Genomic DNA, 23930 nt, shown 5'->3' with positions numbered 1-23930 from the left:
CGTGAAGGCACTCGTGCCATCGGGGGGGCGGGGGGCAGGCGGGTGGGTTCAGACTGGTGACCTCCTGGTCTCCGAGGCCCCGACTTGGCATGCCCTCATGGTGAGCCTCCGAGCTCCAGCGTGTGAATTTAGGGGTGCAGAGTGCAGTCCAGGTCACAGAGGTTTGGTCTGAGATGCTCATTACGTCCTGCAGGGATGGCTCTTCAAGGCTGGAGCCCAGTGAAAAGTCCGCAGAGGGTGGGTGGTGTGTAAACTCGTAAATCAGTGAGGGAGCATGTGTGGACCGAGAAGAGCCTGATGGCTCTGCGGGGTGTCACACTGTTAGGAGGACCAGGAGCAGGGGACAGCAAGACCACTGGGAGTAGGCGGAGTTGGAGGAGCCTGTCACGGCAGGGTTGTCAGCAATCACGTGGGTGAAAGGCAGAGTGACCGTGGCCCTTACTGACATGGTGGTCACTTGGTCCCCGACGAGCATTTCAGCAAGCTGTGGGGAGAAGCCTGCGGAGGGGAGGCTGGGGGTGCATGCTGACCGCTCTGGGGGACAGGGACCTGGAGGGGGTGGGTGGGGGTGCCAGCTGGTGGAGAAAGGCCGAGGGCCGCAGGCCTCCCCAGCGGCCAGGGAGGAGAACCCCCACTACTCCCCCCTCCCAGATGCCACACTGGAGACAGAGGAACAGGTCTCTCTCATAGGGACCTTTGCTGTCCTGGCCCCACATTGTCCTGGGCTGTGCGGAGTGGAGGACACGTGTCCGCACTCTGGCCACTGTCTGGTTCTCCTTGGACCTGGAGGCCAGGCCTGGTTCCGAGATGGTCGTCCCTTCCCTTGGTCCAGATTGGGGCTGCGCGCCGGTGCCACCGGGGAAGGGCCGGCTGTTGCACCTTATGCCTCGTGGCCCTGGCGGCGAGGGACATGCGGGCGTCTAGCCTGCACTGCTAAAGGAGCCCGTTAACATGACCTGTTGTACCCTGAGGGACACGGTCACCGGGCAGCGCCGTTCCCAGATGCCGCCGCACGCCCGTGCTCTGCGTGCTCACGGGGGATCCTCTCCGGTGTCATGTGCTTCTCTTGCAGCCACCCCTTCGGTGTGAAGCTGCTTGCACTTTGTAAGGAGGAGATCAAGAAGTCCAAGGACGTGCAGAAACTGCGGTCAAGCGTTGCTGTGTAAGTCCTGAGCTCCTTGCTGTGACAGTCAGAGGAAGGGTCCCCCAGGCGGGAGAGACTCCGTCTGGAGTCAGTGTCCCGACTTAGGTGAACAGCCTGATGGTCTCAGGTCAGCGCGGATGGCCTCCGGGGAGGGGCCGCCTCACCTCAGGCGGGTTTCCCAGAAGCAGACCTGATTCACCGACGCTGGAGAGGCGGGCGTGTCGCTGCGGGCCCGCGCTCACTGGGGCCTGTCACCCCGCAGGTTCTGTGGGATGGTGCAGTTCCCGGGCGACGTGAGGAAGAAGGCCCTCCTGCAGCTGTGCCTCCTGCTCTGCCACCCGTTCCCTGTGGTGAGTGTGCGCGCGGCGGCACCGGGCCGTGTCTGGGGGCAGCGCTGGGCTCAGACCCTGCAGGGTGCACGTGGGGGCTCCGCGATTGGCCGGCGCCACAGCCTGGCCCCCCGGCTTAGGTGTCCCGGGAATTCCATTTTCCACTGGCTACGAAACCACTCTTTGGATAACCCAGATGTGCCACTTTCCCAGAAGGTAAAAATGATGTTTGTATCCGATGCACTGGTTCTCAAACTGGGGACTGCTGGACCCGGGTGCAGCACCCCCCTCCCATCAGAAATGCAGATCTTCCGTCTGCCTGACCTGCAGCCTGAGGAGCCCTGGGCTGGGCCTGGGTCCTGAGACCCCCGCCTGGTACGGTGTTTTGCAGGCAGGCAGCTAGAGAAGAAAATGGAGGTGGGGTCCCAGGTGAGGGGCAGGGTGTTTTATTAAAAAAAATTTTTTTTAATGTTTTTTATTTATTTTTTTGAGAGGCAGAGAGAGAGGGAGATACAGAGCTGAAGCAGGCTCCAGGCTCCGAGCTGTCAGCACAGAGCCCAATGTGGGGCTTGAACCCACCAACCGTGAGATCATGACCTGAGCCAAAGCCGGATGCTTAACCGACTGAGCCCCCCAGGCAACCCGTTTTGTTTTTTACTGTTTATTTGGAGAGAGCACACATGCGAAAGAGGGAGGGGCAGAAAGAGCTACTCCTGAGCAGGCTCCGCACCCCCCGTCACAGAGCCCGGCGCAGGGCTCGATCTCTTGAGCTGTGAGATCATGACCTGAGCCAAAAACCAAGAGTCAGACCCTCAACCAGTTGAGCCCCCTGCCAGGTGCCCTGAGGAGGCAGGTTTTTAATAACACATTTCAGTGAGAACAGGGTGGCCTCACTTCTCCTCGACGTGGCGGCCGGGGGGCAGCAGGGGCCCGGGCAGCCCATGCCGCAGCTGGCTGTGTCTCGTGTCTAGCTTCCTCTTAACAAGCTGCACAGGTTTCAGGTTCCAGCCTGACCTGGGGGCGTGCCTGGCCCCATGTCCCTGCTCCCTGGGCAGGGACCTGTCACTCTGCTTGGGTTTTACGGGCCTTGCCCTCCCGCTGACACGCTGTGTCCTGCCCAGATCCGGAAGACCACGGCTAGCCAGGTGTACGAGACGCTGCTCACCTACGGGGACATCCTGCGCGAGGACGTCCTGGACGAGGTCATGTCTGTGCTGGGCACCACCGCCTGGTGAGTGCCAGGCCCCTTCCCACGTTCTCGCCCGGCCTGGTGTAGTGTCTTGGTGAGCAGGGATGTCCAGAATCTCCCTTCCTGTCCCCGAGGCGCCCCCCAGAAACCCTCTGAAGGGGTGAGGAGAGCGAGGCTCCCAGCCCTGGATGCCTGTGCTCTGGGCACGACCAGGGGGCGGTGTCCCCTGGACCACGGAGGAGAGGAGGCGCCTCGAGTTCAGGTTGGAAGATGTCCAAGGTGACGAGGTGGGAGGGTCTGACCGTCTCTCTCTCTGGACCACGTTTGTTAACTGAGTGCAGTGAGGGCTCTGGGTTCTAATGGGGTCAGGGTCACTTTGAGAACGGCTCGTCCTGCCCCTGAAGTGCAGCGTCAGAAACGCCCAGAAGGGAGAGGCAGGGGAGGTGGCTCACCCTCTGCGGGGACGTGCCAGTGCCACATGTGGGTGTGTCCAAACCTCAGAAAGGGTGGAAGGAGACCAGAGAATAGGTGTTCCCTGCCCCCACCCCTTCCCAGGGTGTCCAGGGCCTTTGGCATCTCGCGGGTCCCTCAAGTCACAGCTGAGCCCCAGAGCTGGTCTGAGGTGCAGTGCCCTGTGGTGTCACTTGCTCTTGGACTTGGTCAGTTGGGACAGCAGGTGTGCTGAGTGGCGGCAGGGCTAACGGAACAGGATGCGCGCACAGTGCTGAGAGCAGGAGGGGCTCAGCCCGTGAGCACGGGCTCGATAGGGTGCCCCGGGTGACCGGTCACAACAGACGCGGGGGGCGGGGGGGGCTGATACCTTCCACGCACCACTCATGCTCACGTGTGGACTCCCCCACACGCGCGCGCACTCCCAGAAGGTGACCAATGACCTCACTGCCCGTCTTAGCGAGGTCGGCCGTGGCCCCTGGAGGCACCGGGACAAGGTCCGTGCGCTCGTGTCCGCAGTGAGCACACGCTTCACCTGAGATGGTGTCCCCAGGGGGGCTGAGTGGCAGGACAGAAAGGGGCCTCTGGTTTCAGGGCTTCCTGGAGGGTTTTGGGGACACCTGGCGCCTGGGGAGGAGGGAACTCCAGCGAACATCTCTCTGGAGCTGCTCACGATGGCTCCGGAACAGGAAGCGCGGGCTCGGGAGCTGTGGGTGCCCTGCACTCAGAGCAGCTGGGCCGCCACCCTGGCCCGTCCCCAGGGCCCGCCCTCTAACCGCCTGTGGGGAGCATGGTAGTCCTCGCTGCGGAGGGCGCCACCACGTCTACTCCCGGCCTGGGGCGCCCCGTGGCTCCGCCCTTCCCCCTCCCTGTGTGGGGTGCCTACGACCCATACTATTGGAAGAAATTCCAGAGAATTTTAAATGGTTTTCTTGTCCCAAAAGGAAACTATAACAATCTTTATTTTTTTAAATGTTTGTCACTGATTTTTTGAGAGAGAGAGAGAGAGAGAGAGAGAGAGAGAGAGGTAGAGGTAGAGAGTGAGCCAGAGAGGAGCAGAGAAGAAGGGGGACACAGAATCCAAAGCGGATTCCAGGCTCTGTCAGCACAGAGCCTGACGCAGGGCTTGAACTCGTGAACTGTGAGATCATGACCTGAGCTGAAGTCCAACTGAGCCACCCAGGTGACCCTTTAATCTTCATTTTAAATTAAAGTGATACAGTAGGTTTCAGAGTCTAATAAAACTTTAAAAACCCACCTGCCTACCTTCCCGGGTCTTAGCATTTCTGTCCGGGTCAGGCTGCCTGTCTGGGCCACGCCTCCGCCTGGGCGGCCCCTTTTCCGGGGCGCCCCCTCCACTTCCCTGAGAAGGGCCTCGGGAGCGTGGAGCGCATGGCAGCCGCTCTCCCTGGCCCCCCCCAAGCAGCGGTGCTGGGGTCCTGCGTTGCCCGGTGGGCGGCTCGGAGCGCTTCAGGCTCTGCCCTGTGCTGACACGGCTCCTGCCTCCTCTCCCAGGGACGCGGAGTTGCCCCTTGTCAGAGGCCAGCGGAACCGCCTGTGTGACCTCCTCGGCGTGCCCAGACCTCAGCTGGTCCCCAAGGTAACCACACGGCCCTTGGCCACGCCGGGAACCTGGGGACCCTCTCATGTGAGGCCTCTAAGGGTGGCTCATATGAGTCACTGTTTGACCTACGGTCTGGAACATTCTGGGTCGCACTGACTGGTGGGTGTGCGCCCAAAGCCCAGATGATTCTCACAGGCTCCCACGTGCACACCCCCCCCCCCCACCCCCGGGCGCACGTCAGGTGTGTGCTGTGGGCACCACACCCAGACGCATCCTCAGTGGAGTCGGCCGCGGCCACGCTCGCTCCTCAGCCCTCCGTCACGGGGAGGGGAGGCTGCCTCGGTGCCTCCGGCTGGTCTCCCCCATCACCGCCTCCCTGGACGCTCATCTGGTCCCAGGACTCTGTCACCCCGGTTTCTGCGGCTCTGCGGCTGCGGGGCCTCAGGCTGTCCCTCCGGGTTCTGCGTGACCGTCAGGAGCTCTTGGGCTCTCGTGTGTGCACTTGGCAGGGAGTCAGGATGGACTCGTGGTCAGTGTGTCTCCAGGCTGCGGGCTCTGCCAGAGCGCAGCAGCGCGTTTGTGACCGCTGGCGACAGAGCTGGTTCCTTGGCCCCTCGTTCCTGCCCCTGCCCGTTGGCTGTATTCCCCCGGACCTGGGTTTGAACCCTGGCTGCTGTTGAGCTTTTAGTGAGCAAGAGCATCCGTGCAGGCGTGCGTGCGGTCCAGCTCTGTGCACGCGCGTTCCGGGCGCCGGGCTCCAGGGTGGAGCCCCCGGGCCGGCTGCATGTGCGGCCCAGGGGGCGCCTTGCCCGCGGGTGTTGGCATCCGGGGCCCCTCCGTGTTTTCTCCGGGCTGCGCGGTGCACACGGGCCCGGACCTGCCAGCCCTCATTCTTCCCGCCCTGTTGTTCGATGCTGAAGTCTCACCGGTTCTGAGGCCGTGGCTCCTTGGTGTTTCTTTAAAGCTTTATTGTTTAACCTCCTGCATTTAGAGGTGAGGCCGCTCGGGACCGGCCGTGTGTGGGGCCCGGCAGAGGCCAGGAGGCACTGCTCTCACGCCGTCACTACGGTCAAAGTCAGGCCACGCGTGTGCTCTCTCCTCAGGTCCTGTCCTCCACGGCCTGTCTCGCTGACACAGGTGGGGGTCTTGGGAGACATTGTGCTCACGCATTTCCGCCTCTGGTTTTATTTTTCCAAGACCATCTTGACTCAGCCCCTTGGGTCTCAGAAACCTCTGAAATTGTCAGTTTGCACCAGGGAACTGGCAGGCGTTGGGCCGAGGTCATTTGGAGCCTGTGGGTCCACTTGGCGAGAACAGACGTTTGTGAGTCTCAGGCCTTGAGTGTGCAGGACTCTGTTTTACGGTGTTTGGAACTGCCCTGCAGTTCTTGGATGCTCTCCGTTTTCTCAGCATTTCAGTTTGGGAGTTTCTACTGACCAGTCTTCAGGTTCATGGGTTCTTTTTCTGGTGATGTCCAGTCCTCATTTCTGTAAGCGTGTTTCTGAGTTCTGGGATCTCCTTTCATTCTGCCCTCACTGCCCATTGGTCCTTGGTGGCACCCACTGTCCCCATCAGAGCCCTTGGCACGTAAGTCATTGCTGTTTTAAACCCTAGTCTGATTATCCCGACTCTGCTGTCTCTTGAGTCTGGTCTAGATCTTGGTGCCGTCTCTCTTGGTTGCTTTTTCTTGAGTCCAAGTTTTTGTTGAAAGCCAGGTGCGTTGTGCCAGTAACAGGAACTCAGGCCTCGGGACTGTGAGGTTTGCGTCTGTCCGGCAGGGGCCCCTCTCCACCTCCTCCAGTGCGTCATGCCCTGGCCGTCGCTGCACTGTCCCCTTGATGTGTTGGGAGTCTGAGAGAAGACCCATGGCTGTGACTCTGGAGCCCAGCTGGGGAGGCGGTGGGCTGCACTGCAGTCATCTGAGCAGACCCCAGCCTTAGGCTCCCGGGGTTGCCGACCCCACCGTCCCCTGCAGGTGCCGGGGCCCTGGCAGGCCTGTTCCGTGGAGAGGAGACCCTTGTGAAGACACCGAGGTGTGGTGGCTTTCCAGATCATGAGCGGTGAGCCTGGGGGTGCCCCAAGACGGTGCGCTCTGCTGTCCTCTGCTCCGGGCCGGGGCGGCCCTGGGGCGGCCCCTCGCCTCTCACTGGAAGTGATGTCACTGCAGTGTTCTTTATCTGCAAGAATGCTTCCTGCCTCGGGTCTACCTCAGGACCACAACCCCCACACTGGATTTTGGGGGGTTCACACCATTTCCTGTGTTTTCTTACATTTAAATGGGTCTCTTAGAAATGGTAGTTAGGTCTTAGCTATATTTAATCCAGCTGAGTTATCTTAATTGGAGCGTTTTGTCGTCGTGTATTTAATGTGTGGTTATGGATTTGGGTTTATGGCTATGATCTTTGATTACAGCTTGATCTGTTTCTTGGTCTTGGCCTCACGCAGGTCTGAGGGACTTATCCCCTGTCCCCCCCTGCCCCGCATGGCTGCTGCTCTGCCGGCAGGGAGCGCTGGGGACCGTGCGGTGAGGAGGGCGGCACCAGGCACGGGCCTCTCCTTGCCGTCCTGCCAGCTTTTCAGTGTCGGAATCGCACTGTTACGTCTGGATGGTTTTCCTGCATCCCCTCCAGTGCCACAGGGCGGGTGGCAATGCCCACCCTTCTCGTGGGCGCCAGTGGGCTCCATGAGGGGTGCAGACAGCTGGCCAAGCACAGCATCAGCTTCCTAAGTAAATATGCTTTGTATGCTTTTACTGGGAAAATTTCCCACAACAGATGATGTTTGTGGAAAAGTACAGGGACCCCCCCCCCCCCCCCCGCCTTGAGATTATGTTGGCCTTGGGGTCCTGGGTGTCCGGGGAAATGGAGGCCCAGAGGGGCAGTGCTGGTGGTCTGACCTGTGCCCTGTCCCCACAGTCCGGCGCCCGCTGAGGCCCCCTGCCCGCCCGGCAGCGGGGAGGAGCCTGGTAACCGTCAGCACGGGACAGCTGGATGTGGCGCCGAAGGACCTGAAGTTCGTCACCGCAGCGCTGGCTTTTCCTCACCCGTGCCCTGGGATGTTGGTGCTTTTGTCTTCACGTCTGCAGGAGCCCCTGTCTGTAAAATCATGTTCTGAGCAGTTCTGTGTGTGTGTGATGCTGACGCGGGGCCTGGGGGGCAGGTGGCCCCAAGTGACCCCAGACGGGCTGGAGAAACTCTCAGTGGAGGGTGCGCTGCCCGCGGTCGCCTGCCTCGCAGTGTGCGACGCAAGCACCCTGCATGAGCCCCCGGGAGAGCCTCGGGCAGCTAGTCAGGAACCCGGCACCTGCCGCCAGCCCGGCGACACAGGCGCGCGCCCGTTCGCTGCCGGAAAGGTGCCGGCGCCTCCACGAGGCTGGCACGCATGACGCTGCTGGACGCGGAGGCGAAGGTGGTGGCCGTGCTGCTGGCTTCCGTCACCGTCACCGGTGTCCTTGCCTGGGCCACGCCACCACGTGGGAACGTTCCCCTGCCGTGGGCGGCCCCTCGGGCCCCCGGGGAGGGAAGTCTCACGTTACTCTGTGGCTTGACTTTTATCAAGCCTTAAGATGTGCTTCCCCCTGGAAAATAAGTAGGGAGCCCTCCGTGGGGCGGGGGACGGCTGGGGGGAGCCGGGCCCTGCAGGGCAGTGTTGGGACCTTGGCTGCAGAACACCCAGCACGCGGCTTCCGGGAAGCAGGCAAACGAACCATTTCCAGTGTAATTTTAAAAATCCACAAGATTTCAAAGAAAAGCCCCATTGTTAACACGGAGACAGGTTGCTGCCCACAGACCCATCGGGAGGCCCTGCCTCCCAACCCTCCCGCCTGCCTGCGGCCTGCGGGAGGCGTCCCAGCGCCTCTGCTCATCCTCAGCCACGTCGGACCCCGAGGGTCCCCCATCTTCATGCAGCCACAGGTTCTGGAGCCCCCTGGGTCCAGGTGCTGGGAGTGTGGCCAGGAGCAAACGTGGACCGTCACGGTCAGCGGCACCGGGGTCCGGAGCCACATGTGAGGGGCAGGGTGCTGAGCTGCCGTGGACGGAAGGGGCTAGGAAACCCAAGGGACAGCAGGCGGGTGGCCATACGGGAGAGCGTCCGGTCAGCTTGGGGAGTAAGAGGCCAGGGTGCCCAGGATGGAACGTGCAGGGGTGCTGGCGGGGCCACACTGCGCACGCGGCCGTCTCCCAGTGCCCGGGGGCAGGTGCTGCACCTTGAGCACCAGTGTCTGCCCAGCCCGACCCGGCGCTGCCGCTTGGGGTAGGACGTTCACACCAAGCTGGGACCGTGGGTGGTTGTGCCCGCAGCAGGAGCGTGAATGGGGACAAAAGGGGACGGCGGGGATACCCCAGAACCACGGCTCTGGTGGGAAAGCGTGGCCAGCCGAGTGTCTCTGTGCAGAGAGGCCTGGTCCGCAGACAGACCGCGAGCGACTGGGTGCACACACAAAACATGGCCAACGTGAGGAGCAGGTGGAATTCGAACACAGACCAGAGCAGCACAGAGTCGGCAGCATGATCAACCCGCCGAGCTTCTGGGAGACGCTGTGCACCGCGGCAGGGTGCCGGTCCTCCCGGGCTCCGCCCTCCGAGCGCAGCCCCCGGCCCTGCCAGGGGCATCACCACCTCCGGCGGAAGTCCCTGGGGACCCGCACACAAGCCGGCCACATTTGGGTCCTGAGGCAAAGGGGAGCCGGCTCCCTCACGGCGAAACGCTACGTGGTCGCTCATGGCTGACGGGACTTGCTCTCAGCCTGGGTCAGAGCGCTGGGTTCCCGGAGCCTGCGGCAGCCAGTCTGGACAACCAAGCAAGGGGGCGCCTGGGGGCTCAGTCGGAGAAGCGTCCGGCTTCAGCTCAGGTCTTGATCTCACAGTTCGTGAGTTCGAGTCCCGCATCGGGCTCTGTGCTGACAGCTTGGAGCCTGCTTTGGATTCTGTGTCCTCTCTCTGCCCCTCCCTTGCTTGTGCTATTTCTGTCTCTCAAAAATAAATGTAAAAAAAGAAAAGAAAACAAGCCAAGAACCCTGCAGCCGCCTGCCCGAGGCGGCCTCCCTAACCAGCCCCTCCTGGGAGCAAGGACCAAGCAGCCAGAGCCAGACCTGCTCCCCTGCCCGTCGGGCCACCCGAGCCCCCTCCCCACGCGAGTCTCTGCCCCCTCACGGGGCCAGGAGACGCCACCCCGCGAGCTCTGAGCACACGGCCTGTGTCCTCAGTGGCCGGTCTGCACGTTTCCACGTCTCTAACCGGGTCCCACGCCAGCTGTGCCCCTGGGCTGGCCCGGGATCTGTCGGGGGCGTGCGCTGACGGCCTCCCGGCAGGACAGACACAACACGCCGGGTGACGGCAGCGCAGGGCCCCTCGCGGCAGAGGCGCGTCTGTGGCCAGTCAGGGACACACAGCCCCTCATTGAACCGCGTGCCCTCCGGGTGAAAGGTCAGCCCCACGCACATTTAGTGCCGCCTCCCGCTCGGCGTGCTCCCCCCGGCGCCCCCCATCCCTCTCCTGGGCGGCGGCCGGGCCGTCAGCTGAAGTGGAGGAAGTCCCGGCCCTCCTGCAGGTGCAGCGACCTCAGGTTGTCCTCAAATGCGCCCCCGGTGAGGTCCTGTGGGAGGAACAGCAAGTCGGGCTCGATCAAGCCTCCCCGGCCCTCAGTGTGGCCCCCACAGATCCTGCCAAGGGGGCCTATGTCCGGTGGTCTACCGCGAACTTGTCTGTTAAGGGGGGGCGGACCCGGGGTGGGGGCAGTGCCGGTCACCGGCAGGAAGCAGGGGGTGGGTCCTCCGGAGCACACCTGCCCCCCTCAAGTTGGAACCTGGCCCCTCCCTGCAGAGGGTAGCTGACCCCTTCCACAGGGGCTCCACTTCACCCCTTTGTCCAGGCCACCCCGGCTGGCCTCGCCACGCCCCACCTCTGCTGCAGAGGCCCCAGCCCTGACTCCGGGAGCTGTAGCTGTCAGCAGACCCCCTCCTGCCTCTTGCTTGGCCCCAGCCCAGCACGGGGTTGAGGACCCCGAGTTCCCCTCTGTCCAGGGCTTGCCTGTGACCCCAGGGCTGGTGAAGCTTCAGCTCGGTGCTGGCTCTGGCCAGGCTGCCCGGGCCCCCGGGTGGGAAACAGCTGTGGCTCCGGCCTGTCCCTCACCTGGTGGCCCGTCCCAGATGCCACGGGCCTTTGGCCGGATACACGGGGGCCAGCACTCACCCCTGCTGGGTTCCTCTATCCTTGGGCCCAGCATGGGGGTCAGCCCGGCCATGCACACCCCTGACCACCGGGCACGGCTAGAAATACACGGGAAACACCCGAAATTCCCACACTCTTCTCCACCTGCTGCCCGTTCTAGGCCCCCCCCCCTTCCCATTATCTCCGCGCCCGAGTTTTCAAAGGAAACACCTGTGTTCAGACCAGCCAAGTGGGACTGTGGCCCAGAGAGGGTTTGGGGGAAGGGGCCCCCTCGCAACAAGATGCCATTGAAGTTAGACGCTTCTGTAGATTAACGTGGACCAACAAAGGATTAGATCCAGAAGCAGGAGAACTACAGGTTGTCAGGGGAAGACTTGTTCCCACAAAGTGGGGGGAGCTGGTCAGAGGCGCCCCGGGGGAGGACGGCGCTCCGCCTCCGCAGCCAGAGGCGCCTCCCGAAGCCGCAGCTCAGGAACTCTTAGCCCCTGCCCCTGACCGGACGCCTTGGGGTGCAGTCCACAACCCCCACCCACCGGCCAGGACGAAGCCCGAACGGCGGTGTGACATTCACCTGGTGAACGCCACCAGGCAACAGGCAGGCGCAGCCGCCCGCCTCAGACGTGATGTGGAGTGACAGCACGACAGTCCCCTTCACACAGACCGCAGACCCCGGCGGCGGTCGGCTGTGCGGTCTGGGGGCGCACGCGCGTGGCAGGATGACTGGCACAGAAAGGACGTGCGTCGGGACGGCTCTGGAAGGCTTCCTTCTGACGTGCGTTGGGCCACTGTGTGGGCACGACAACCCGGGCCACACGTTCTAGACCGATGTCTGCAGTGGTTCTTAAAGGGCCACACGGCAAATACTGACAGTTTGGCGGGCGTGACGTCCTGTGTTCTAATAAACTTCATTTGCAAAAGCAGGTGGTGGGCCACGTGTAGGCCACCACCTGAAGGTGCTAATAGTTCACTTAAAAAAACCTATTCAGAAAAGAAAAATGTGAAGTAAATTCTAAGGAAGAGGCAGCCTTGCCTCCCGAGGTGGTAAACACCGCGAAGCCCAGGAGTGTGGTGCCGGCGCCTGGACGGACGGACAGTGGGCCAGGAGTCCAGCGGGTCCGGACGTGCGTGCACATCCAACAGAACGAAAACACAGCATCTCGTTATTAGAAAAGATAGAAATTCCCCAAACAGTCCCAAGTGATTTTCAGACAAGTGAGCATCCAAACCGGAAGAAAATTTTGAGTGCCTGAGTGCGTGTGTGGGGGGGGGGTCGGGGGGAGGCAGAGAGAGAGCAGGGGAGGGGCAGAGAGAGGGAGGGCGAGCATCCTGATGCGGGGCTAGAACTCAGGAACCGTGAGATCATGACCTGAGCGGAAAGCATGTCAGCCACTTAACCAGCTGAGCCACCAGGTGCCCCCGAATCTATCTTTACAGTAAAAGAAATCCTAGTCGTCAGAGATGAAGTAAAAAACAAATCTCAGAAGCAAACCTGGAGAATGGGCTTTAAAATTTCACATTCCAGAATTAAAGTTGCAGAATGAATGAAACTCCAAAAGCCATACAAAAATCAATTTGCTATCTAAAAAATTTTCCTAAAAGGCATAAATATCGTCAAATGACAGAAAAACTGACAAGACATATCATAGAGGTTTTTGTTACGTAATGGAAAGACGGACAGATCTACTCAGTAGAAGAACAGGGCTAGCGAATAGACAATTCACCAACAGGGAAATAAAGATGCTTGTCAACACACGGAAAGTCACCCTCCTCACCAGAACAGGACCCTCAGACCTCCCGCCCGCGACACACACAGGGCAGACTTGCCCACACTGGGGGAAGGGCCACTGGTGGGGGCGAGTGTCACCACCGCCTCCTGGGACGGAGCAAAGGAGCACGTGTGTGTTCACCGCAGCAATATGTCCCACCGCACGGGGGCGCCGCAGAGGGACACACCTCATGGGGATGCTGCACGGGGGGCACATGCCGCACGGGGACGCCGCATGGGGACACCATATGGGGACACGCCGCACGGGCAGTGGAGACGGCCAAATGAAGTTGGCTTCCTGTGGCTCTGGTGGCGAGGCGGAAGTGTGCCAGGAAGTTTGCTCGATGAAAAGAGGGGGCACCTGGGGCCAGCCCGCATCGGCCCCGAGCTGCCAGCATGCAGCCCTCCTGGGCTCTGCCCCCCTCTGCCCCTGCCCTGCTCCGGTGTATCTGCGGTCTCTCAGAACGGAGAAGTATTAAAAAACAAAAAAAAACCCCCACAATCGATGGTACCAGTGAGTTCATAGGGAATAATCTGCAAGATCGAGTATGTAAAAAAAGCAAAATACAGAAAAAGTGTGTGTAACGTGATGCCATTTGCTAAAGAAAAATCACACCAAGGGGCCGGCGCCGTGGGGCCTCCCAGGGTCGCCGAGTGGGGGGCGGGACGGGAAGCCGGCCCTCAGGAGGGCCTGCGCTGGGGGAGGCCTCTACGCCCGCCACGTGTGGTCCTCGAGCAGCAGAGCCTCAGCGGGGCGCATCTCCTCCGCAAAACTCCGAGCACATTTGTGCAGAACTCAAGTGTTCGTTGTTACAGCCTCCTCGTCGTCCCCCCACGTCCCCGGCAGCTCGGAACCTGGCCCCTCTGGGCTGTAAACCGCCTCTTTCCTTTCGGGAAACCGCTTTCAAACCAGAAAGCCCGAAGCCGGTGGACAGAGGTGGGTCTGTGTCACCCGCTTCCCTGGAGCGCAGGCGGGACCAGCCTCGGGACACAGCCAAGCAAGGGGTGGGGTGTCACTTCTGCGACTTGGTGACCTCCATCTCGCTAGCAGACCCGGGTCCTGGCTGGCACCTTGGCTTCGCGAGGGCCCCGAGGCCGCGCCTGCGGTGCCTGACCTCCGGACCACGCTCATGGCGGGCGGAGAGGGCGCTGTGTGAGGGGGCTTGTGACCCTTCACCGCTGGCCGCAGTGCAGTGAGCAGGGTCCCGCTGGCAAGCAGGCAAGCTGCACAAAGCCTCAGGGTGGCAGTCGGGCACCGCAGCATGCCCCGGCCCGGTGCCATCTGCGTGGCACACGACACTCCGAAGGCACTGCAGGGGCAGATCCTGGGTCAACCAAGTTAGAAACGGAGAGACTGGCCTTTTCAAAAGCAAATCCTTTTTGTACCAAAGGACACATGAAGAGAGAAAACACAGAGAACCCGAGGGTGGGGGCCGCGTCGGGGACACTCGGGCTCTGGCGGCGCAACAAGACGAAACCCAGGTGGAAGCCTGCGACGCCACCAGAGGCTTCCCCAGAGAGGACACCGGACGGCCCACGAGCGGCTCAAAGACGCGGCATCTTCCGTCGTCCGGGAGACGCAGGATCAAAGCCAGGAGAGGGAGCACTTGGCAGCCCCTGGGCAGCTGGATGCCACCGGAAACGGTGCCACCACTGTGGAAAACTGGTTCCCAAAACAAACACGGTGACACGGGGACCCCGTGACCCCACACTTCTGCACCAAGTTCACAGGGGCGCCCCCGGGTTCTGAGTCCGGGGCGGGGCGCGGGGCGGGCTCTTTTCTGATGGCTTCGCCACCTCGGAGGTCAGAGAAACGAGCCGGCACCGGCGGGGCCGCTGGGGACAACTCACGTCTGCTGCTCGCGGTTTCCAGGGGCTGGAGCCCGGATGCCCGGGCGGGCCGGCCCTGCGGCCGCTCCCCACTCGGGGGGCCTCCTCCACGCAGCCCCTCGGAGCTGCGCTCCCAGGCCCACCCGGGGCCCCTGCCGGGCCGCTGCCCCGCCTGGCCCGCGCCCACGTCCTGGGCCGCAGGCTCGGAGCAGGGACAGACTCGGCCTCGGTGAAGGCTCCAGGCGCCCTGGTCACAGCCTCCGGGCTGGCAGCTGCTGGAGGTGGTGGCCCGCGTCCCCGCCTGCGCCACAGCCCCGCTCCCCACAGGGACTGGACAGCCCTGCCCCCCCCCCCCGAGCCGTAGCTGCGGTGGACTAAGGACTCACGCGTGAAAGATGACACTTCACGTTTACATTTACACAGTGAGAACCAGCTTTCTGACCCCAGAGAAGGATTTCCTCACTGGGACGGAGGTGTTCGTCGTAAGAGAAGGTGATGAATGCCCCTGTGTGGAAAGTGACCTTTTCTGGAAGAATCCACGGAAAGGCAAGTCCCTTGTGGGAGTCTGTGCAGAGTGCCTGGACGTCAGCAGGGCAAGAGGTGGCCCAGGAGCGCGACCTGACTGAGCCCTGTCTGGAGGCCTCACGAAGGGGCGGGGGGCGGGGCGGGGGGCCTTCCAAGGCCCTCAGGCCTCCAGTCACGAGAATGCCCGGGCTGTGCCCTCGCTGTTGCCAGGCTGGACGTGACCAGGGCCCGTGGCCGGACTCCAGCATGTGGGATGTGACTCGGCAAGGGGAGAAGTCACAGGCCAGCCTGACTCGGGCAAGCAGACCGGGGCCCCCGGGACCCCACGGTGTGACCCCAACACAAAGCTGGGGCTGCGAAGCGGGCACCTGTGCCCCCGTGACCTTAGCGGGCGGGGGCGGCGTGGCGGGGAGAGCTCCCGGGACGGCCTGGGCACGGCGGCCAGGGCGGCCTCTCGGCAACACGTTCACCACCAGCCCCCCGTCGTCTCCGCCGGGGCGTCCGATAAGTGCCCGGAAGGCGCCTCAGGCCTGGCACCGAGCAAGTTTCCAAAACACACTGCTTGTCTAGAAAGGCAGCCCGTTTTTCAAGGGCACCGTGGCGGCCTCTGCCGGCACCCTGTGGACCCCTCCGCCGGGCGCTCGGGCCAGCCACGCGGTCGCCACGGCGACACTCACCAGCTTCACGCAGATGACGAAGGGCGGCCGTGCAGCTCGGAAGTGCAGGATCGGAATCCGGGGCTTGGGCCTTTCCTGAGGGACGACAGGCCTTGTGGGCGTGGCTCCTCCGCGGGGAGGAGGGGCCGGGCAGGGACGCTGGTCACTCTGGGGCCCGAGACCCCCAGGAGATGGGGGTCACACAGGCCGCCTTCCCCAAGGAGGAAGGATCTGGGCGGTGGCTGCTCTGTGTCCCCGGGGGGCTAGGGGTGGTGACCCATGTGTGACCGAGGCCCCCCACCCCCACCCCCACCCCGGGCCCCACGCACCTGAGAGTCTTCGTGGCAATAGAAGCCTTTCCTGATCTTGTTTTCGTCCACGTCACAGAAGGCAACCACCTGGTGGGGACACCAGCCTCAGGGACCGGGGACGGGGACGGAGGGGGACGGAGGGGGAGGGGGATGGGGACCCACCTTGCTCCGCGCCCCGGCTGTGAGGCTGCGGTAGAGCCGGCGGCCCTGCTTGCCTGCGTTCCAGATGGTGAAGGTGGCCCAGCGTGGCAGCGCCCATTCTTCCAGGAAGCGGACACGGTGGGTCCAGATGGTGGTCCTGGGGGGCGGGGGTGTGTGACCACGTGGGCGGGGCCTCCAGCCGCCCCCACCCTTCCCCCCACCCGGCGCCAGCGACGGGAGCGAGGGGTGAGCCAGGGTGGCGCCGCCTGGGCCACACCGCCCAGCACCTGCCGTTCTCAGGGCCGTGGCCGCGGGGGCCCCGACGGACGCACAGGGTCGGGGGCCATGCTGGGGGGCCGCCTGTACCTCCAGGCTGCCCGGGTGCCCGGGGCCCCAGGAGGCCGGCACGTGATGACCACTTAGACCCTGTCGCAGACACGTGCTTTACGGCAGCAGGACAGGGCCCCCAGCAGACGGCCGGCCCACGGGGTCTGCAGGGGGGGAGGCCCGAGCGAGGAGGGGCCGGCAGCCGCGGTCGAGCAGCCGGGGCTCCCAGGGAGAAAGGCGGGTTCTGCGGTGGGAGTGCCGCTCCGGGCGGGCGCTGGGGGGGGGGGGAGGGGGGCGCTCCCCGGCGGCGAGGGCGTGACCCGCACGCACCTCGCGCTGGCCTTGGCCCTGGGGGCGGGAAGTATCAGGAAGGTTGTGGGATGAGGTCACCATGGCCACTCTCGGTTCACAAACAAGGACAGCCCGGGACAGCTCACCGGGGGCCCCGGGGCAGAGGCCGGCGAAACTGCACTCCCGACGCGCCGCGGGCTGTAATTAAAGCGCATTACTTGGCGGTGTCAGCGCTCACGCTCTAAGCGTTTAATCCAACACAGAAACTAGCATGAGATCACTTCTTTCGCGCTGTGGGTGGCAAAGCCTCACGCTGCAAAAAAGAAAGAAGCCTCTCAACATAAAAGACACTGGTCCCATGCAAGCAAGGCGAGGACGTGCGGGGACAAAGCCCGGTCCTGCCCGACCCGGGGGCTCCTGCCACACGGCGGGCCGCACCGCGTCCTACAGAGGTCCCTTCTCTGGCTCTCCTGAGAACCTAAGGTGGCGGCACCTCGAGGACAGAGGAGAGCCCCAGCGCCCCGCCCCTGACAGCACGCGCGGGGTCCCCACCATCCCCACGTCACGGTCCTAATTTCCGTCTGGTTCCACTGCCCCCAAGCGCTGGGTCCAGTCCCCGCGCCGACAGCCGCGCAGTCCCCTGGCTGTGGGCTGGCGGTGACGGATGGCAGGGACCCTTCCGCCTGCTCAGGGCGCTCCGAGGTGGCCCCGTCCCGCCTCCGCAGGGCTTTGTGTCCGGCTTCTCCGGTGAGCCACGGCTTTGATGGGACCCTGGTCCCTGGGTCAGTTATCTGTTCAGTTGCTGATGGTCATGGGTGGTCCCCAGATCCTGGCCCTGTTAGCGGGACGCGCTGAACAACACTGTCCCGTCTCTTGCGTGAACACCTAACGTGGGACCTGCTGGTCACCGGGGCTAGTAATGAAATTAAGAAGTGCCAGGTGTACTATTTACCCTCCCGAGAACAGGGTTTGACAGGCCGGGCAGACCCACACCCCGGCCACCCCGCGGCCTCGGCGACAGGAGCCTCAGCAGGTTTGTGTTATGCACGCGCCACCCGGTACGGTCTTGGACGTGCTGGGTTTGTCGGAGCGTTCTGCCTTTCTTCCTGGTGCTCGGGGTTCTTTACGTGCCTCCCGTGCGGTTCTCCTCCGGCCGCCCGGCCGCCGCTCGTCCTCCTGACGGGGTCTCGGGACGGGCAAATGTTTGAAGTTCTATCAGGTCCACTCGATGAAGTTTCAAGGGGCTAATGATCCTCACGGCCTCGCTGAGAAGATTTTGTCGCCACGGAGTCGTGGCGACGCGCCAGTGTCTGCTCCGGACGCCTCTGTCTCAGCTGCTTCTGCACCTGCACCTCGGGTCCGTCTGGAATTGGGGTCCCGTGTGCTGCGCGGCTCGGCCTCCTCTTCCCACGGGCACCTCCAGTTCTGCTCGCAGAAAATATTTTCCTTTTCCATTAAATGCCTTTGGAGACTTTGTTGAAAATCAGTCTGTAGGGGCGCCTGGGGGGCTCAGTCGGCTAAGCCTCCGACTTCGGCTCAGGTCATGATCTCACGTTCGTGGGTTCGAGCCCCGCGTCGGGCTCTGTGCTGACAGCTCAGAGCCTGGCATCTGCTTCTGATTCTGTGTCTCCTCTCTCTGCCCCTCCCCCGCTCATGCTCTGTCTCTCTCTGTCCCAAAAATAAGTAAGACATTTAAAAAAAAATAAAAGAAAATTAAAAAAGAAGAAAATCAGTCTGTGATCCAGTTTTGAGTGTATTTCTGGATTCTGTTTCCCTGGTCTCTCTTGACACTGTGCTGAGGCTTCTGAGCAAGTCTTGAAATTGAGCAGGTGAGTCCTCAAATTTTCCTCTTTTCAAAGTTGTTTCGGTCATTCTGGGTCCTTTAATTTTCCACGAGGATTTCAGAACCAGGTTATCAATTTGCACCCAGATGCCAGCAGGCTCCTGCCCTGGGACCGTGGGTGCGGGAGGCGCCCCCCCCCGACTCCCGACAGGGCGTCCCCGCGTCCGCGCCCGGGGCCGCGCTTCCCTCAGCACTTTCTCGAGGACGCCCCCGCACCGTGTGAGACTCACCCACGAGCCCTTGATGTGTGATGCCGCCACACAGACTTCCTAACTGCATCTTTTGACCGTCCGCTGCCCATGTGCGGACCACGTGCCCCAGCGGGTCCCGTAAGCAGTGCCCATTTTGGTTTCATCAAATTAATTTTTTTTCTAATTTCCTTTGTGATTTCTACCCTTGGTTGCCTAATTTCCAAGTATTTTGGATTTTTAGGATGTGTTAATGACTTCTAACCGTATCTTGAGTGACTGCAATCATCTGAAGCTGGTTTGGAGTGTTTTCTGGTCCGAAGTGCTGTCCGCCTTGCATCTTGAAGGGGCACCTTCTGCGGGGCCCGGGGACTCCAGTCCTCTGCGCCTCTGAGTCACGGGGACGCGGCACAAAAACCTCCAATCGTGACTGCGGACTTGTCCGTTCCTGCTGGGGTTTCGCGCGTGGACACCAATTAGATGCACACGCACATCTGGCGCTTTGTCCTGTGACGTGACCTTTCCCCTCAGGTGCAAATCACACTCGCGTGGCAGCAGCTTCCTGACAACAGGCCCCAAACATGCCGCCACGAAGCGGTTATACAAGAGTTGGATTTAACAGAGGAAAACCCAAATCAAGCTCTTTCACCGAGAGCTGGAAAACAGAGAAGCGAAGGTTCAACACCCAACAACACACCTGACCTCCCCGGTCAGCGGGGTGCTGCAGTCGGGGCCCGCACACCACGGTCACACGGACCGGCTGGCACCCCCCCCGGAGTGGCCGGCGGCCTTCGAGGGGACCCCACGGTGAGCCCCACTTCCCAGACACGAATGTGCCCGAGTCCAGCTCTTTGTGTTCAGAGGGCCCAGTTCCCTGAACCCTGTTCCCAAAAAAGAGCAGCGTCACAACAGCGAGGCACCAAGGGACGCACACTTGTGACTGCAACATGCCCACGCACACATGGTTCCAACTGAAGAAACAGGACACACCCCTTCCCTCGCTTCCCCCCCCCACCACGTTCCACCCCTCCTGTCCTGACGTCCGAGGGCACGCGGGCCGCTGGGGACATGGGACCAAGCAGGTGCCATCAGGGCAGCCCCCTGGGAGGGGCAGAGGGGGCACAAAGAGCCCACCTCAGTCAAGGGAGACGGGTACCGGGCTCACTGGGAGGCTCCCATCAGCTCACGGCAATTGAGACCAAGACTTCAAAGGAACACGTTCGTGAGAATTCTCTCGTTGTGAAAAAGGGACAGACATATGGCCACCATCCTGGGGAAGCCACGACCACAGACCTGGGACAGACTTGCCCGATGAAGGCCACAGACTCTGTGTACCCACACCTGCCACGCTCACCCGGGGCGGCCCCGCCCCAGCGCACCCACACCTGCCACGCTCACCCGGGGGGGGGGCCCGCCCCAGGTGCCCTGTCTATCCCCCTATCCGGGCTTAGATCTTGGCTGGCCCCGCACACTCCACCCTGGCCTCCGGCCTTTCACCCTTGACCCTGTACCCTGGCCCCTGGGCCCTCACACTTAACCCCAGACCCTGACCCCACATGCTCGATCCTGGACCGCAGCCCCTCGTGGACCCCACACCAGATCTGGAGCCCTGGGACCTACGTACTCGAGGACAGAGTGTGTGGCCGCGCCGGGGTGGTAGCGGTAGAGGAGAAGGCACTGGTCCACGCGGACGACCCCGCCGCCCCGTCGCAGGTGCTCGTAGAAGAAGAGCAGGTCCTCAGGCACACCCTGTGGGCGGGACAGAAGCATCGGCCACCGCTGGGGTCTCTGCTCCCCACAGACCCCCGGCCGTGCCCACGGCTTCTGCGTGTGCAGTAACTCAGGTGACGGGCTGGGGACTCGCGCCCGGCCTCACCTGCCAGCCTCCGGCGTCACCGGCGTGCCCAGCCCTCAAGTGTGCGAGGTCGTCTCAGGACAAGGACGTGCTGGCCAGGCAGAGCTGGGCCCCGGGGCGGACGGACATCCCCAGCATACCCTCGCCTCTGCGCCCTCCCCACGAGCAGGGTCTCTGCGCTGCAGGGACCCGAGAGCTTCCCGCTGGGCCTCGCCCTCCTGAGAGCACTCAGCGCCCCCAGCCCACCGGCTGCCGGGCTGGCCGAGCACAGCAGTGGCCACGGAAGCTGGAAGCCAGATGCCGACTCTGCTCCCTTTACCTTCCCCAAACTCAAGAGTGACGGTCAAGTGGGAGGAGAGGTCTGGGTCCTGTCCACCCTGCAGGGAGGGTGCACAGTGAGCAGAGCCGGGCGGGGGGGGCCTGGTCTCCACGGCACCCACAGCCCAGCCTGGAGCGGCCTCGAGGTGGTACCAGGTGTGCAGGCCGCTGCCCGTTTGCCTCTCTCCCCAAGGGGAAGTTCGCACGGCTGCCCCTAGGGAGATGGAGCCTCCGGAGAGACAGAGCCCCTGAGGAGACGGAGCCCTCCGGCGATGGAGGCCCCCCACCCCCCGCCCAGATGGAGCCCCCGCGGAGATGGAGCCCCCAGAGAGACAGAGCCCCTGGGGAGACACTGTCTACACCGGAAGCACGTACCCAGACTGCGCCGGGTCCCAGCAGCTTTGGCGATGCCCCAGCATGCCTGGTCTGCTGGTTCCCCAGGAGCACTGCTTCCGGCTCAGGGCCGGATGCTTCTGGAAAGGGCTGAGCCCCACCAGGAAGTGCAGCAGTGGGTGCATGTCCTGGCTCAGCTCTTGTCCCCAAAGTCAGCTCCAGAATGCCAGCTGGTGCCCCAGTCTGTCCGCCTGGGTCCCTCTGTAAGGCCAGCAAGGCCCTGGGAGTCCCGGTCATGTCACAGGCAGACCAGACCCCGAGCCGGGCAGAGTGTCAGCCACGGGCCCAGAGTCCACGGCAACCGGCGGCGGTCTGGCTAGGGGCTGACAAGCCATCAACCCCCTCTTTCCCAATGCGCGGGCGGACCGGTACGTCAGCGCATGTGACCTGAAGGACTAGTTTTTGCGAAGACTATGATGACATGAAAAGATTTACAATAAACGTTAAGGTAAAAATCAAGCTTCAAAACTATTTGTAGCAGAGGCTGAGAGTGTGCCCACGGGACAGTAAGCACGTGGCCGCACTCGGGAGCTCAGGGCGGGCTCGTGGCGACAGGTCACGGGTGGTTTGTGCATTTCCCTGTTTCCTAATTTTCTGTCTTTTCAAGCCTTTAGAGAGCAAACTGTAGCTCTGCAGTTTGCAGGTTTAGGAAGGGAAAGAAAAGGTGCTCTTTCTTCTGGGACCTGGAAGAAGGTTCCTTCTTTCTGGCAAGGAGGAGAGTGAGAGTGCAGTGGGACCCGGTCCTGGGGTGTCACCGCTCCCCTCGAGGCAGAGTCTGAGCCACTGGTCCACCATCCTGGGCACCTGCTCGTTCCTGGGCACCAAACTGTACAGAAGCTGAGATGGCAGTGGTGATGCAGCCGGGCAGGAGCCCAGGAGGCCGGGCAGCCACGCCCAGGTCCTCCATTGGGGTTGTTCTGGTGCACAAGAGTCCTGGAGGTCGGGGCGTGGTGGGCGGGGTGGGCGCATCGAGGGTCCCGGAGGTGGGCATGTGGCAGGCAGGGGTGGGGAGGGCAGCACACCCTGCAGGCGGGGGGACGGGGGAACTGGGGGGCAGACGGAGCACAGAGTGGCCGCCAGTCGTGTGGGCCCTGAGAACACAGGGACGGGCAGCCTTCATCTAGACACTTCCCCAGGTGGATACAGCTCAATCCGCTGACATAACCACCACAAAGACGACCCAGAATCACGAGTCAGACCAGGACCGAACCGTCCCTGCGCCTGAGAACGTGAGGGGACCCAGGGCAGGCTGGTGGCGGAAGTGCAGGCCTGGGGACTGTCTAGAACACACCCGCTGCATGTTTAAACAGATAACTGTATGGTATGTGAATCATACCTTAATAAACTTCTGAAATAAGGACTGACTGAAGGGCGCCTGCGTGGCTCAGTCGGGTAAGCCTCCGGCTTCGGCTCAGGTCACGATCTCACAGCTGGTGGGTCCGAGCCCCCCATCGGGCTCTGTGCTGACAGCTCAGAGCCTGGAGCTGCTTCAGATTCTGTGTTTCCCTTTCTCTCTGACCCTCCCCTGCTTGCACTGTCTCTGTCTCTCAAAAAAAAAAAAAAAAAAACCCAACACAAATCTTAAAAAAAAAAAAAAAGGACTGACTGAACTCCAAATAGAAATAGAAGGAAAAGATAAACTCACACGAGGAGCAAAGACTATATGGTGAACAACGTAAGAGCAGGAGAGAGTTCCTGAGCGTGGAATCAGGGAACGCCCGCTGACGGAAACCAGAGTCCGCAAATCAGGAGGCGGAAGCGGAACAGAGGGCGCACCGAGCGGACCCGCTTCGCCGCTGGGCTCCGAGGGGCCGTTAGTTTTCAACAAGGAAATCCTTTCCTCAGAGCCTCCAGGCGACAAGGCCACCAGCCAGAGAACGCGGTGTGCGACCCTCGAGAGCAATAGAGCACGGCAACCACAGGTCAGAATTTTCTCCCAAGGAAAGGAAGCGGGCCGACGGTGTCCGGTGCGTGGCAGGACCAGGGGCCGCGTTCTGAGCGGGACGCGTGTGGCCGTGGACGCGTCCCCGTGTGTCCTCCCACATTGCGGGAAACCACACGCCGTGGGGGCGGGAGGAGAGGGCCGCCCTGCGGCTGGCGCAGGCGGGCGTCAGAAGCTGGGAAATGGCAGACCAGAACGGTGTAAGGAGGACACCCAGGCTTAAGGGCATCTGAAGAGGGAGAAATACAGAAATGACCACTAGAACAAACGGCAAGCCTTCAATACAGCCCCAGAGCGGGTGACGGCTGCTCGTGCCGGATGGCTGAGCAGCCACCCCCCTGCGCGGTGACGGGGCGCCCAGTGTGAGGCCGGGCCGGGGGCAGGACAGCGGGGTGGGGGCGGCACAGACCCGCCAGGGACGGAAGCCACCGCCTTATGCCCCGAGGTCCTCGGGACGAACCCTGGAGGAGCAGGGAAGTGGAGGTGAGGAAATCCCATAATGCAGAAGCCAAAAAGGAGGCCTCTCCACAGGCAAACACGTGACAGAGAGGCCGACGCGTGGGCGCAGGGGCCCAGTCGGCTGAGTGTGCGGCTCCAGGTCTGGGCTCAGGTCCTGACCTCTCGGGCCAGATGAGCCCCACATCGGGCTCTGCGCTGACAGGGCAGGGCCTGCATGGGGCTCTCTCCCGGCCCCCGCCC

At 62.6% G+C, this 23930-nt stretch overlaps 2 protein-coding genes across 5 annotated transcripts in view; one reads left to right on the top strand and one right to left on the bottom strand.

The window, feature by feature from the left end:
• TBCD (tubulin folding cofactor D) overlaps window positions 1-7793 on the top strand; it is a 149575-nt gene extending 141782 nt beyond the window's left edge. Inside the window, exons 34-39 of one of the 4 annotated variants that reach the window (XM_029928650.1) lie at window positions 1073-1162; window positions 1407-1494; window positions 2595-2704; window positions 4628-4712; window positions 6652-6736; window positions 7592-7680. In XM_029928650.1, coding sequence (XP_029784510.1) covers window positions 1073-1162; window positions 1407-1494; window positions 2595-2704; window positions 4628-4712; window positions 6652-6699 — 421 coding nt within the window. In that variant the 3' untranslated portion in view covers window positions 6700-6736; window positions 7592-7680. Of the gene's footprint in view, window positions 1-1072; window positions 1163-1406; window positions 1495-2594; window positions 2705-4627; window positions 4713-6651; window positions 6737-7121; window positions 7455-7591 lie in introns of those variants that run through there. The other 3 variants (XM_029928651.1, XM_029928652.1, XM_029928649.1) reach the window with 3 other exon arrangements.
• Window positions 7794-9615: 1822 nt separating this feature from the next.
• B3GNTL1 (UDP-GlcNAc:betaGal beta-1,3-N-acetylglucosaminyltransferase like 1) overlaps window positions 9616-23930 on the bottom strand; it is a 97116-nt gene continuing 82801 nt past the window's right edge. Inside the window, exons 8-12 of the mRNA XM_029928655.1 lie at window positions 20348-20472; window positions 16096-16231; window positions 15952-16020; window positions 15644-15718; window positions 9616-10271 (exon numbers count right to left, since the gene is read on the bottom strand). Coding sequence (XP_029784515.1) covers window positions 10191-10271; window positions 15644-15718; window positions 15952-16020; window positions 16096-16231; window positions 20348-20472 — 486 coding nt within the window. The 3' untranslated portion in view covers window positions 9616-10190. The remainder of the gene's footprint in view (window positions 10272-15643; window positions 15719-15951; window positions 16021-16095; window positions 16232-20347; window positions 20473-23930) is intronic.

The sequence above is a fragment of the Suricata suricatta genome, chromosome 17 (genome assembly GCF_006229205.1).
Source record: "Suricata suricatta isolate VVHF042 chromosome 17, meerkat_22Aug2017_6uvM2_HiC, whole genome shotgun sequence".
Lineage (NCBI taxonomy): Eukaryota > Metazoa > Chordata > Mammalia > Carnivora > Herpestidae > Suricata > Suricata suricatta.
The sequence above is the reverse complement of the archived record's forward strand: the minus strand, read 5'-3'. Positions and strand labels throughout refer to the sequence as shown.